This window comes from Parasteatoda tepidariorum, chromosome 3, assembly GCF_982258835.1.
Source record: "Parasteatoda tepidariorum strain Cologne lab strain chromosome 3, Ptep-v5.0, whole genome shotgun sequence".
Taxonomy (NCBI): Eukaryota; Metazoa; Arthropoda; class Arachnida; order Araneae; family Theridiidae; genus Parasteatoda; species Parasteatoda tepidariorum.
Window position 1 is genome coordinate 103,088,015 of NC_141757.1, and position 14,935 is coordinate 103,102,949.

The 14,935-nt window shown below is 29.7% G+C and overlaps 1 protein-coding gene across 4 annotated transcripts in view; it reads left to right on the top strand.

Moving 5' to 3' along the window:
- The first annotated feature begins 4,320 nt into the window (after nucleotides 1-4,320).
- The window catches only part of LOC107445881 (adhesion molecule nephrin), a 42,598-nt gene continuing 31,983 nt past the window's right edge, over nucleotides 4,321-14,935 (top strand). For all 4 annotated transcript variants that reach the window (XM_071183921.1, XM_071183928.1, XM_087159857.1 and 1 more), the window contains exon 1: nucleotides 4,321-4,613. In XM_071183921.1, coding sequence (XP_071040022.1) covers nucleotides 4,602-4,613 — 12 coding nt within the window. In that variant the 5' untranslated portion in view covers nucleotides 4,321-4,601. The remainder of the gene's footprint in view (nucleotides 4,614-14,935) is intronic.

A 14,935-nucleotide genomic window follows, 5' to 3' on the forward strand; every position in this document is an offset into this window, starting at 1 on the left:
AATAATCACAAATTTATATTCTTCAATTTCTAAGTGGGTGTTGTAGAAGCTTGTTTTAGTAAAGGGCAAATATTTAGTTTTGCTCTCGTTTATTCTTAGGCCTGTCTCGTGAGCCGCTTTTTCTAAAGAAATAAAAGTGCAATAGATGTTCAAACCATAATGTTGATCGCCATCACTAATATTATAGTGATAGTTGAAGTATCATCATTTACTTTCGACCGTTACCTAAACATCTTAATTTGGATGTAATAAAATAATTTGTCTCAAATAAAAAGAATAAAATCGTTTAAGTAAAAGCTTGATTTATTGAGCAAATATTAGTATATTAAAAAATGGCCATATTTAAAGCATAGAGATAACAAAGAAAAGAAATCCCTTAAAGGGATCAAGATTACACTCTCCACATTGAGAATTTTTGATTGGGAATGATTCTCAAAGGTTGGGACTGGGAGGCCCAAAAGAGTACCCCCTGTCGTCACAAATTTGAATATGAAAATGAATGAATTTGTTCTCAACGGACACAGGAGCATGGAGAAGTGATCCCAGTTTGGCGAATTATCGAAATATAACATAGCCAAACTCCCATAATCAATATTAGCTTTGAAACTACTTTGGCAATCGTGAATCGCCTACAAGACTAAGAATTAATATATCCGTAACTGAAATATATTTGTGGTGCGAAATTTAAGAATAAAGAGTTATAAATAGATTTTTGTTTTCGATTAGACGTGACAGTGAATTAATGAGTTTGCATTATAATTGAAATAAAAAGTTAGTCGCTACATTGATAGATCAGAGAGGAATAAAATATTTTATGTTCGCTTTTATCAAAATAAACTCATTTGTTTAATTTAAATATTGTCACGTAGAATAACTAGGACTTAGTCTACAAAGTTGAAGAGCTTTATTCAACACCTACAAAGTACAGTGAACAAAGTAACTGGGCCTCGGCTAGAGACATCCAGTCTTTAATAGGAATAATAACAGGAAGTGACAGGAACAGGAAATGATATGCTAGAACATTCTAGAAACTTCTAGAAGAAACATAAATAATAAATAAAAGCTTATTTTAGAGTTTTCTATTTTCTTACAGTTCTGCGGATCGAACCCTGAATCTCAGTCTTGCCAGGACGACGACTCCGACCTCTCGGCCACACTGACACGTCAATATAATTAATGATTAAAAAAATAAGTTTAAGTAATTAAAGATATTTTAAAAGCTAGGAAATAGGGAATGCCAATTGTGGCATCACAATGTCTATGTCATCAACAAAGGCCAACAGTTGTACAGATTTGTTAAAAGTATTTCACCTGATGTTAATGTTGGAATCTCTTATTACCTTTTCTAACACTAGATTGAAGAGTAGACATCCCCCTGTCGTACACCATTATTTATTACCACTGGGCTTGAAAGATTATTCTGTATTTTGACTCTTGTTTTGGATTCATTTAGTGTCAGGAATATCAACCCAGATAACTTTTTAGGCACTTTAAACTCGCTTAAAGCTGCAATGAGGGCTTTTCTGTTGATGCTATCGTAGGCATCCTTAAAATCAATGAAAAGATGGCGTGTATCTATTCCAAATTCTTTAGTCTTCTCTAGAATCTGCCGAATGTTAAATACTCGTATTTGCTCAGTGGTGGATCTTCCGCTCCTAAATCCACACATGATAATCTCCAACCAGCATTTCCACAAATGGTGAGAGTATGTTGTACATAATATTTGAAAATACTTTATAGCTTGTGCAAAGCAAGCTAATATCTCTATAGTTTCAGCATTCAAGTAGATCACCTTTCTTGTGAATTACACAGGTTACACTCGATTTCCATTCCTCAGGGAATATTTCCTGATCCCAAATTGCTTTTAGTCATTTCAATTTCACAATTTTTAAGCAATTCGAATGGAATAGCGTCAGGATCAGGTTCTTTATTGTCTTTAAGTTTGTTAATAACTTCAGCTACTTGTTCCAACGATAGTGGTTCTGTCTCCTCTTGGCTGAGACTTTGCATGTTTTCTGTATGTATCTCATATCCATTGTGGTTTCTATTTAGTGGATAGACGAAATATGCATTCCATTTCTTCAACACCTCTGATCTATCACTCAAAATTAATCTTTTCTTCTTACGGCATTAGGTAATTCCTGGTTTGAATTATTTACACTCGAAGTTGATTTCCTGAAAGAAAACTCTGCTTTTATTAGTATTTCTCAAATGTTCAACATTTTTTTTGAAAGTCTGTTGCTCAGCATTTTGCCACATGACTCATTTTTGAATCTTTTTGTGGCCGTGAAACAATAATTATCAAATCAGTCCTTCCTTTTTGCTTTCTTAACCTTTTCCAGAACTTGGATACCAACTTCAATGATTGTTTTCTTTAATGTATTCCATTTAACATTTATACTCTCTTCATCAATAATATCATCATTAATTTCTCTAAATTTAGATTCTAGTTCTTTCTGAAATTTTAGCTTAATCGTCTCATTTTTAAGCCGGTCTCAGTCATGTTTTTCCAGGTATTCACCGTGTGTCCTGAGGGAGTCTGAAAGTCTTGCTCTAACCCCTACTATGACCACAAAATGGTTAGAATCCAGTTTAATACCACAATAAGTTCTTACATCCAGTTCATCTGTTTTGTGTCTTGAATCAATTAAGAAATGATCAATTTGATTGTAGGTGCCTCCAAGTCATTTTATGAATTCCTTTATGCTTCTTCCAAAACTATAGTTTAAAATTTTCTAATATGTTTTTTCTACAATTTTTATAACGTTTAGAATAATTTTGTTTATTTACTAGAAATTTGGATTCGTTAATTGGCCTTACATGAAATTTACAAAATCCTTTCATATCAAAATGAAGCATTCAATATTTCTTATACATTTTACATACTTTTTCGTACGAGAGTCGACGAAGTTTTTAATTAATAAATTTTAAATTATTAAAGTATATATACTAGTATGTATATAATAAAAGCTATATATTATTGTAGATAGACTTATAACTCATGAAATAGTCACCTTATTTTTTATATGGTAGAAACACAGTTTTCGAGTTGATTTTATGCCACTATGTTTATTTAAAGTAAGAACCATGGTTCTTAGACAATTTGCGAAAATGAAAAGATTTTTCAGAAAATTACAAAAAACAAGACCTCTTACAGAAAACCTAGATAAACCACTATTTTTTGTGATTTTTCTCTAAATCAAAAATGGGACTTTTATTTTTCACGAATTGCAAAAAAAGACCTGTAACAGAAACCTGTAAAACTGTAAACAAAAGGGAAAAAAAAGACGTTTTACAGAAATCTTGTATAACCTCTCACTGCTGTCTTGAAAAAACTTACAGTTCTTTAATACCAAATGTTTCGAATTATATACATCTGGTTTTTTTAATAAAATGTTTCCAAAATTTATGTTTTGTTAAATAGTAATCACCTGAGTTTTATAACGTTGCTTGCAAAAGCTGAACGAATACCTGCTTCATTTAAATATCAATTTGTGAAATATTAATGCGTATGGTATGCAATAATATGCAAGGTGGAAAATAGTAAAAGCTTATACAAATCATAAAAATTTGTACTGATGATTGTAAGTTTTATAGAAAGTTTTTGATGTTTTTAATATAAGAATGATTCTTCATCATAATCTTTGATAAAAAAAAGAAAAAGTAATAACAGAGATAAGATAAATTTCACTATGCATATTATAGGCGTAATAACATTGCGATAAAAATACTTTTTTTATATTGTATTGAATGGTTATCTATTTTTCGAGGCATAAAGAATTTGTAAAAAATATATTATTTTTTAATGTATCGATATTTAATTAATTATCAGTTTGCAAAATTAAGCATAGCTTTAGAAGAAAAATAAAATTATAAATATTTTTCAGTTTATTTTATACCAAATTACATTTATTAAATAGAAAAATGTATGTAGCACTTACAAACGTAAAAATATTTTATTAAAATGCTCACTTTTAATTAACACCTACTTCAAAAATTCCAAATACTAAAAAAGTCGCAATCTATAATAACAATAATTTCAAAATGTATAAGCAAATATTAATAATCTCTTAACTATTTTAATTGCTTTCCTTATAAAATCCTTTCAATCGCTTCGAAAATATTTTGAAGTAAAGGAAAAAAAAAAGAAATAAAAAAGGAATAAAATCTTCCCCGTTAGAATTTTTAAAGAAAAACGAAACTTGATAATATCCAACTTCCCTTGGCGCTCGCGCTGGAAGTCATTGGCGGTATTTTTCCTCTATTTTGGCGCCTCGGCAAGAAAGACAGCCTCAAGTTGTTCTCAAGCATATTCAATTTAGATGCTTCAAAATCAGTACAGGTTTCCAACGTGTACTCCCAGTTATTTATAATTAGTTTACGAACTTGAGTTCCAATTTAGAAAAATAAATATCCTTAAATAGATATATACTATTTTTGAAATGTTAAAATAAGTTGAAACGAGTAGTAAAAAATTAAAAATATAACCGTTGATATTACTTTTTATATCATTGCACTAATAGTAATTTTAAATCATATTTAAAATATGTTATTGCTGTTTATTCTCACAATATTGTGCATTACATCCTCTGGCAGATCTGATGCAGATGATGGTAAGTTAAGTCACTAGTTTACTTATAGTTAAGTCACTAGTTATAAGTCATTGAATTTTTTATTAGCTTACCAGTGAACAGGTTTTTTTCAATTTGATTGCTAAAAAGTAAAAAGTAAAAAGTAAAAACTGAAACAAATCTCAGTTCATTAGTTTAATAATAATGATTAAAACTATTTCTTGTTCAATATTTCATAAAAATCAATATGCGTTTAAATTAATGCGTAAAAATAAATACGTAGAAATAATAATACGAATTCATAAATACGTAGAAAATTTGAGTTCAACAAGTTATACATTACCTTAATTTTATAAACATATTAAAAGAAATTTTTGCAACCAAATAGTTATTTGATTAAGAAAATAAGTATTTTATTAAACATTAGGAAAGATAAATAAAAATGGGGAAATAATTCAGATATTTATTTTATAAAAGCGCCTGAGAAATTTGTATTATAAATAAAAAATTGCACAAAACTAAACTTCTTTTTTAAAAAACAAAACTTTTTCTAAAACTACATAAAAATACATCATTATTTATTATTTTAATCTAAGAATATTTTGCTGCCGTATACGTATGAAAATAAGAATAACAAAATAAATTATTATAATATCGGACTTGATTGTTAGAGGTTACCATATAGATAAATATTTTTTTTCCAATGACACTCGTCATTCAGATATCAGTAGGGCAGATTTGTTGGACACTCCTTCAGGGGCACCCTATTTGGTGGGCCAACGCTGCTCCCTCAGTAAGGAGAGGTAGTACAGAGAAGAAAAGAACATTCATTCCTTGTCCGGGATTCGAACCTAGGACCTTTTCTGATGTGAGGTCAGCTCCCTGATCATTATACAGCGAGGTCTGCCCCAAAACAAAGAGTTTATCCATAGCTTTTTTGAAGGATTTCATTTTTTTTGTGAAATTTTGAATACTTTGATAATAATTTTATGATCTTGTATTTATAGCCTTTTGATTGTAAAATTTGTTTCTTTTTGCCAAGGTTCTAGTTTTGTTTAAGAAAGGTCAGTTTTTAAAATTAAATTTTAAGGTAAAATAATTTATAAAAGGTCTGTTCTTATATGGTAAAATATATAGTGATGGGTACATTTGCGTGATAAAGAATTTATGAGGGGTCAAGTTTAACGATAAAATAATTTATGAGGGGTCTAGTTTCACGATAAAATAATTTATGAAGGGTTTATTTTCGTGAAAAAAATAGCGATGTCTCCGGGAGAAGTCTAAGATAAAACAAGATCTTAAAGGTCAGTTTTTACTATAAAATAACTAGACTCCTTTACGAACCCAAAATTGTTTCTAAATAGATTCTAGATTATGTATGTTTTGATGTTTTAAGATTAGTAATATCCTGCTTACTTAATAAATAATTTAAAATAATGGAATAATTGTGACTTAAGGATATTAATTTCTGAATTGTTGGTTAATGCTTAGATAATTTATTTTTCCAGTTTTAAATACTTCCAAAAATTGTGAGCATGATGTTACAACAGTAATTCTGACTCTTGAAATTTAATTATAATTTGCAATTCAATTAAAATTTAAGGAATAATTAGTCCAACTTTGTGTTTTTTTATTCGTCAAAGTTATAAATTGATGCTTTCAAGATATTTCTTTTAGAAATGTAAGTCTAGTATCTTTTGCATAACAGACATATAACAGATTTGATTGATTAAATTTATTGTAAATTACAACTATATTGCAGAATAAAATATTGACCTTAAGTATGACTAAAATATATATTTTTTTATTAACTGATTATTTTTTTAAACAGTTTTAAACAGCTGATTCAATCCGCAGTTAGTTTCCAATATTGAAAATCGTTATTAGAAGTGATAGATAAATTAAAATGTACGTTATTTTATCAAATAGATTTTGTTTCTGTTTACTTGATTTGAATTCTATTATGCAAAAATAATATTTATCATGCAAATTCAATTCAATTTCACATTTATAGTTGCATAATTCATAAGATAAAATGTATTTTTAAAATGTTATATCTTAAAATGTCATTTGGATTTTGTTTCCTTGCGAAAAAAATTCCGATATACTTTGAAAAGGCTAGTATATTATAGATCTAATCTAAAAACTTTGAATTGTTATTTTCATGGCAAGGCAGAGCAATATGCTCACATATATGTAGACTAGTGCGTCAACTTCTGCTAATGTGATCAACGATTCTCGAAATGTTATTTTTTTTTTAACGGAGCTTCGTTCCGTGGTGCAAAGGCGTATTTGAAACAGCCGTCATGCTTTTCACATTCATAATCAGTATTATGTTTGATGTTTAGTAGGTAACAACTATTTTGGTGCATGCTTTTTCAACTTAGATCACTAAGTTACGTATGCTGGTTAATTGAAGAAATAGTGAATGTAAGTTTGGCATGGTATTTTCGTTGGCTTACTTACAATTACTTTGGGCCATAAAGTTTTATCAGAATGTTAATAATTTAAAAGCTGCTGATTGGCCTGTGAAGGGGGCAGGGAACTCTCCTTGCATCTGAAAGGTTCTGGGTTCGAATCCCGGGCAAGGCATGGATGTTCCTTTCTCTCTATCTGTGCTTTATGTCTTCTCTCCTTTGTGTAACCCGAGGGTCACACAAAGGAGAAAGGGTTGTGGTAGTGTGACTGGGGGCTATAAACGGGTTGTAGTAGTGTGATTGGGCGACGCTGCTCCACCGCCGTGGCTTCACCACAGGTGTCCACTGGGTAACGAAAAGAGAGCAGTTCTGGCACTTTCTGTGGTCAATGGACAATAGTTCAAAGTGCCCGCCATTAAAAAAGAAAATAATAAATAATTTAAAAGCTAAAAGTCTGACTGCAAAATTTTGTGTAATTATTTGTATGAAAGAAAATTTTTTAACTAGCTACAATGTGCTACACGTTGGGGTGTTTTTTAAAAAATAATATTAGAAAATCATTATAAAAATCAGCTGCAAATATTTGCATGTCTGCAAGCTAAAGCTATTTTATTGTATGTTTTCCTCTTCCCTTAGCTAGTGTTTTTTCCCCCTACCAGTTAGTAGAAAAAAAAAACCAATTGATGGCTTGTTCCGAAGAAATAATAGTCGAGAAACATTCTACTTAGTTACAAACAATGAGGATTTTCTTAATATAATGATATCTTTAAGTTACTTGATGCCAGATCCTTAAGTTAAAAATTACCGCCTATTGAAACAACAAAACCTTAGCTGCAATAAGTTCAGTTTTTACAGGCATGTGATTTTTCTGCTAATTCGCGGAATTCGGCAATTTAGGATACATTTCATATTTTTTCGATATATTCCACGGAAAATTTGAATTACTCGTCTGAGTATTCGTGATAATTCTATCTATTTTTCGGCAATTATCGCTTCTGATTTTTACATAATTTCTAAAATCCCGATATCTTTAATAAAATACTATTTATGCACACGAATCTCGAAACGTGCATTTAATTAACCCTTGTTTGACGCGTTCTATTCGCATGATTTCTTCGTAAATATTCCTGCTTTTTTTCAATCTTTTTTACCCTAATTTCTTTTTTTTATTAAAGTAAGGAGGACTTCGCTAAACTAAAGTGCTCGACTTCGCGCACAGGTCGTTGGGCTACCGAAGCGGGGATGCCATCTCCTCTGCAGAGGATCAAAATTGTGATGGCATGCCTTCGGATCATCCTCAGGGATGTTTCCCAGACCGTCGCCAATAGCCCATTGTGCAGCTCTAGTGCGACGTAAATGAACTACAACTACAACCCACTTAATAGCATTTGAACTATATTTTTTTCAAAAATTTGAAATTACCTCTTACCTATTTTTACCAAAGAACACATTAACATATAAATATACAGTTTAACAGGGGAAATATTAATGCGAATTATTTTAGAAAATAAACTTATTTTTGTCAAAAAATATAAAAGAATGATTTTTTTGATTGACTTCTGTTCTGATTAGCTGTTATTGTTCGATACAGTTTCATTGAATTCAGTTTTTTACTTGATGTGGTAAAAATACTACGTGGCAACGACTCCCAAATTGTCGACGAAAATACAACACCGAGTGAGATTCACAAAACCATATTTGTTTCCTTATTGATTCTGGAAGCTATTTTCTTTTCAACTCAACTTTTCAGTCAAACTTGTTTTCTCATTTCACTGTTGCAAAAAAACTTTGAAAAAAAGTTTTTTTGGGAGAAGGAGGCGGTGTTGACTTAGAGCAAAAGAGAAATATTTCGATTTGGTTGAATTTACGGGATGTTTGCGAAACTCAGATGCTTTATGTGCTCTCGTTGATTTGTTTCTGAGGCAAAAAAAGTTTCTCTGGGACTTCGTCAGCAACTGTGAGCTTTGAGTGTGCATTGGGCCAACACTTTTTGTAATACTCAAATCAGAATGAATGTGTTCTTTTGCATTTCTGAAATAGAGTTTTAAGACTTTTTATTCGAGAATAGTTGTAAAGAGAAAAGTAAATACTGTTTATCCAAAAAAGTTTGCATAGTATTTTCCTTTTGTTTTCTTTTTCTGTTCTTACTCTTAGTTTTGTTTGTTGTTAGATTATTTTTTGCACAAAGTTAAAAAAAAAGTGTGTAACTATTTATTCTGTAGAGATTTGTTGCTACCTTCAAACAGGTGCAAAATGACACAGCTTTACTCAACACTTGGATGAAAAAGTTATAGAATAAATTTGCTTAGGATATATTGGTAGTGTTTAAATATAAGTCTATTTTCTATAAAAGTCTATAAATAAATTTTCAGTTGATTTTGAATGCAAACTATTTAAGTCGGGGCACAAAGTACCAGTTCTATGGTACTAGCCTGAACATAATTGTGTGCTCGCCACTATTTTCAGCAAAAATATAAGCACTTTTCAAAATGTTAACAGATATAGTAAAAAAAGCATTTTATTGACCAAAATTATAAGAGAAAGCATAAAATGAGAAACTGAATTATGCTTATTACTAAAATAACTGATAAGAAAAAAAAAGCTTCAATGGTTTCAATGTTTTTCACATATCATTAAAAGTCGTAAAGAATCAGACAATTAAGACCATAAAAGTTTCCTTACTTTTGACACTTCCATACTGTATACCACTGGCTTCTGTACTGTACTCTGTTGAAAGTTAAGAAAAAATTATCCCTATGGAGAGCGCTTGTTGCCTCTAAGTGCACGTCAAAAGGAGGCAAGTATTTGATTTGTTAAGGGCATGTCCGTATAATACAAGCCCTTTTTTGTTGTCCAATCAAATACAATGCTCTCGCAATGTCATATAGTTATTTCTTTTTCAAGATTTTATATTTCAAATCTATAGAATTCCAGTTGTATTAAGAAATTATAACCTTTTTTTAAATAATGCTATGATGTATATCGTAAAAGATAGCATGAATTAAATTTCTAACATGTTTAACGTTTCAAAGCTTTTATATTGTTTTTGAAAACATATTTGTATAATTTGATAATGAAATAAAATAGAACGATCCGCCGTCCCGGATGACTATTCAAATCCTACACCACAATGGTCTTTTTTTTTTTTTAAACGGGGCATAAAATACCATTCGTCGAATTCAGATCTTACATCAAACTTTGTTGTAACAATTAGTATTAATAACTTTACTAAATTTGTAAATTATTTGAGTGTCAAAGTTTTTTGTTGAGTAACGTGAATGTAAAACAAAAGGTAAAGTCTACTCTGTGTATGTTTTTATGTATATTTCGTGTTGCATTAAAATTTTTTTTCATTGACAACGAATCTGTTTGCCCTTAAACCACTGCGCAAATTAAACTCTAATATGTTAGGGGGAGGAATTAATGCATAGAAATACTGAGCAAATCATTAAGTGTATCAGTCTTCAATGAGTTTTCGTAAGTTTTCTTCATCAGTCTATTGTGATAGCTGAAGCAATCTCTCTCAAGATGATTTGATCATTAGTTAAATAATATATATATATATATATATATATATATATATATATATATATATATATATATATATATATATATATATATATATATATATATATATATATATATATATATATATATATATATATATATATATATATATATATTTAACCTGAGGATATTTGAGAATCTCGGGGAACATTCTTTACCTTTACAAAAAATATGATGTTTTTGATCTTATTTTGAGGTTGACAGGAGAAGTTATGTTATGCTCTAAACCTCATATCAACCTCAACCTCAATAAACCTCAATTTCATCCTCATCTACTCCTTGTAAAATTAATCTCATCTATTGCTCAGCAATACTTTTAGTCAATATCGGGTGAAATTAATCACACCTCAAATATACTTATCTGTTTGAAGAGTTGAGAAAATAACATGCACTCCTCCAAAATAATCTCTCTAAGCTGGTTGCTCTAAGGTAGATTTATATTAATCTCATAACCTCAGGTGTCAATAAAACAACTTCATGTATCGTTATTACAAACTTTTGAAGGTTAATTTTTGAACCTTTTTTGTTTTTAAACTGAACAATAAATGAACCTCAAATCAACCTTATCATCTCAAAACAACCTTAAGTAAACCACAGAAACACCTTAAATTTTTGTATGGGTAATATTTAGCTTCTCAAGAAATGTCAGTGCAGCGAAAAATCTTGGAATTTTCCCACTCTCCTTCTTGCTCATTAAAGAAATTTGGGTTTAAGTTTCTTAAAATGATAAAGTTTCTCTAACTATTCAAGAATGTTTTCTATGGCAGGCCAATACAAAGCATGCAGATTTGTTAACACATAGTCTTGTAGTCTCTCCGTGATACACATCTTTGCAAATTTAGTTAATCTCCCTTTTAATGACTGAAAGTATAGCTTCCCATTTTTAAGGCCTTGGAGCACTGCCGGTTTTTGGTTTTAACACTGACATCAGAAAGGCTCCAGCATGTTGGCAGGGTGTTCTGTCCCCTGATGAAGAGCCGCTTGCGCTATCATGCGTATCTTCAGATTTCGTTCTATTTCTATCTAAATTCTCAAATTTTAGTTAATATTAATTAAGACAATTTTGGTTTTAGCTACTTTTTAGCGCTTTTCAATTTTGACTTATTGTTTCTTAATTAATTTCTGTTCTTATTTTTTCTTGAATTCTGTTTTCGTTCTTTGATTGGACATGCACACAGGAATTCTTTATTTTATTATATGTATAGATTATTATAAATATTTTTTGAATTAAAGTTTTATTTGCAGAATGTGATTAATTTAATTCTCTAAAGCAAAGCTTTTGAACTTCAAAGTTTTTTTTTTCTTTTTTTTTTAAAGGCATAGAAAATTTAAATTCTAGGTAGCCTTAGTTACTAAGTAATCAGTAGTAGAAAAAGGTAAATTTGTTTCGATTTAATTCTATTTATTTTTTCCCGACCACTAATGGTTTGAATTGAGTGATACCAGACTTTCGTAACAAAAGACGTGTAATTAATGTTGCTTAAGAATAGTCTGAGTCAATTATGGGATATTGTTTCGTAGTAAGAAAAGAAAATCAATTCTAAAGACAATTGATGTCTTTTGTGAGAATTTCCTTCCCGCTTTTGTTCTGAATTTGCTCTTGTGCTTTATTTTCCAAAAGATTTTTAAAAGTAAACACGATGAGCTTAAATTAATTTTTTAAACCGAAATTTATTTGCACGCTTCATCATGAATTTACATTAAATAAAAATTATTTATTCAGTATGCATTGTTAAAAAATTGCTGCCTATTTTAAATAAGTTCAATATGTTTTTTGAAGTATTTTTAATCAAACCTTAAATTGATTTTGTATTGAATTAGGGTTCATTGAATTAGAATAAGTTGATTTTGTATTGAACTAAAGTTACAACTGTATCGATTTAGAGTTCAGACATACAATTTAAAACTTATATGAATGAGGAATTTATTTATAAGTATTAGTCAATTTTTCCCATATATTTCTTACAAACAAATATTTTATTGAAAAGCAAATTTAAGTTACCTAAGTGCTAAAATATAAAACAAAAATAAATATATTTTTTTTTTCTCTTGCAAGAAATGGAATTATTGAGATACTGGCAGAATTCTCGTTCTTTATTTTGGCAGACAATTATTAAATTTCGGTAAAACATTTTGATTAACATTAAATGTTTAATATTTATTATGCTCTAATTGAATACCCGTTCTTCGGTATGTGGTGAAATCATGATTAGAAGACATATACCGACACAATTGATAAAATAAAACTTATTCCAATTATTTATTTATTATTAACTGTTGCTTTGTACGTTATTAAATTAACCAAAAACAAGTATTTTTGTAGTTCATCCCATTAGAATAGAGATAACCTGTAATCAGAATCGTTTGGCATGATGCTACTGCTCACGGCCAACTCAGCCTCCTTCCTATGAAATAGTTTTCAAAACACTAACTCGGTGGCACCACTATTAACCACGAAAATTATTCACGCTAAATTTTTACGTACTCACCTGACATAAGTAGCTAAAATTAAATAATTATTAAAAATAAATAGTTATAAAAAACGTGCTATAAATTCTCGGTGTAACTAAGCTTTTATTAAACTGAGCTGTAAACTGAAATGAAAATCGTCTGCAGTTTAATTGCATCAATGCGCTATGTAATCGCTATAAGAAATTCGTTCTAATGTTCTAATACCAACAGTTAACTTCCCCATGCTTCGATATAGTCTTATCACCCTACTGCATATAATTACACAGTCAGAACCTCAATGATCTACATGAATACTCCTTTAATTCATTTGCATTCCACAGCCTCATCGAAGCACCACATAGATCATGCTAAAGATGAATGGGAAAAGAGCCGCAAGTGGCCTCAGGTGCCCTGATGATTTATACAGTTCAGTTCCCATGCTTCGATTTTTCTCCATTCTAAGCTAAATTTCAAAGCTCTTGGTCGGAGGATTTAGGAATCTATAAAAGACAGACATTTATTTTTATATGTATAGATCTAGATCTATCGATCTTTACAATTCTTTTTCCTTTAATCCAATATATGAAAACCAATATTTTTTAATTGCAATCGGAGTTCAAACTCACCAAATATAAATGATGTACTTATTAGTAAGTTTCTTTCTTCTTTGCTTTATATTTAACATAAAAATTAATATATTTCAGCCAATGTGGCATATTTACCAAGCAAAAGATCTATGCAAATTTAAGTATATGAAAAATAATATGCTGGAACTGTTTTATATTCTACAAAAATGTAATATTTCAAACGTCACTGAAATAATTTAAGAAAGCACTAAGAATTTATGTGAAATTTTGGCATTAAAAAGTATATTTGAATTAAGTTACTGGTAAATATATAACGTAGCTATAGTTTTAAGTTAGTAGGTAGTTATTTAATCGAACCACAAAGTATATTTTCTTTCATCTAACTTCGGAAAGCCAAAAATTCTCATTTAAGCAGAAAATTTAGATAAATATATATGCAAAAAGAACATTTAAATTTCCATGTTTTTTAATAGATTAAATATAATCTTATCGGAAATTTTGCGCATTTGTTATTTGCATGGAATTAAATGATGATTCTGATTAATAGACAGAAAATTTTTACTTGCTACAGTTCAATTAAGAGTCTTTTCATCACTTTCAAAATTATTTCAGGTTGGTAGAAACTCCTTATGTATTTAGTTGAATTTTTTTTATATATGTAACAGTTCTGATAAGATTAAAATAGCACGTAGTAATAGTATGTATCCTGTACATCGAACCATTATTCAAAAGTTTAGAATAATGTAATTTTATACTTTCAATGCTTACGAACATTATTATACGGAGCAATTTTACACGATATAATTTAGCAATTTTATACGAAAGAAAAATATATCAAATTACAGTGTCTATTTAGTTTTAATATGAATATTTTTGGTTATGAATTCGCTGTTGTCAAACTAAGATTTAAAAAGAAATTGCCTTTACTTGCTTTGTACAACAAATTTAATTGGAATGAAATATTGTGTTAAATTTCTTGTTGATAAGTGTAAGTTCTGCTTCCGTTAGTGCATTATGAAATTGCACTTTCATTGAACTTAAAATTTGAAGCAAAAGAAGGAGCTATATCACAAATGTTACTACTCATGTGATTACAGGGATAATTAGGTACCAGCAATCAACGTGGTTGACTGCTGAATCCTGGCATTTGTTTATATCAGGATTCAATTCAGCAACCAGCAGATTCGGCACCCTTGCGTCAAGTCGCTTACTGGTACCCAATTAAATAGGATCCGAAAATTGACTCAGCGTGATAATAACTAACACTAATAAATGTAATGTTAACTTGCTTGTCGCCATGTATGTACGCTAGCATCTGATTTCAGCGGAATTCTGGAGTTGC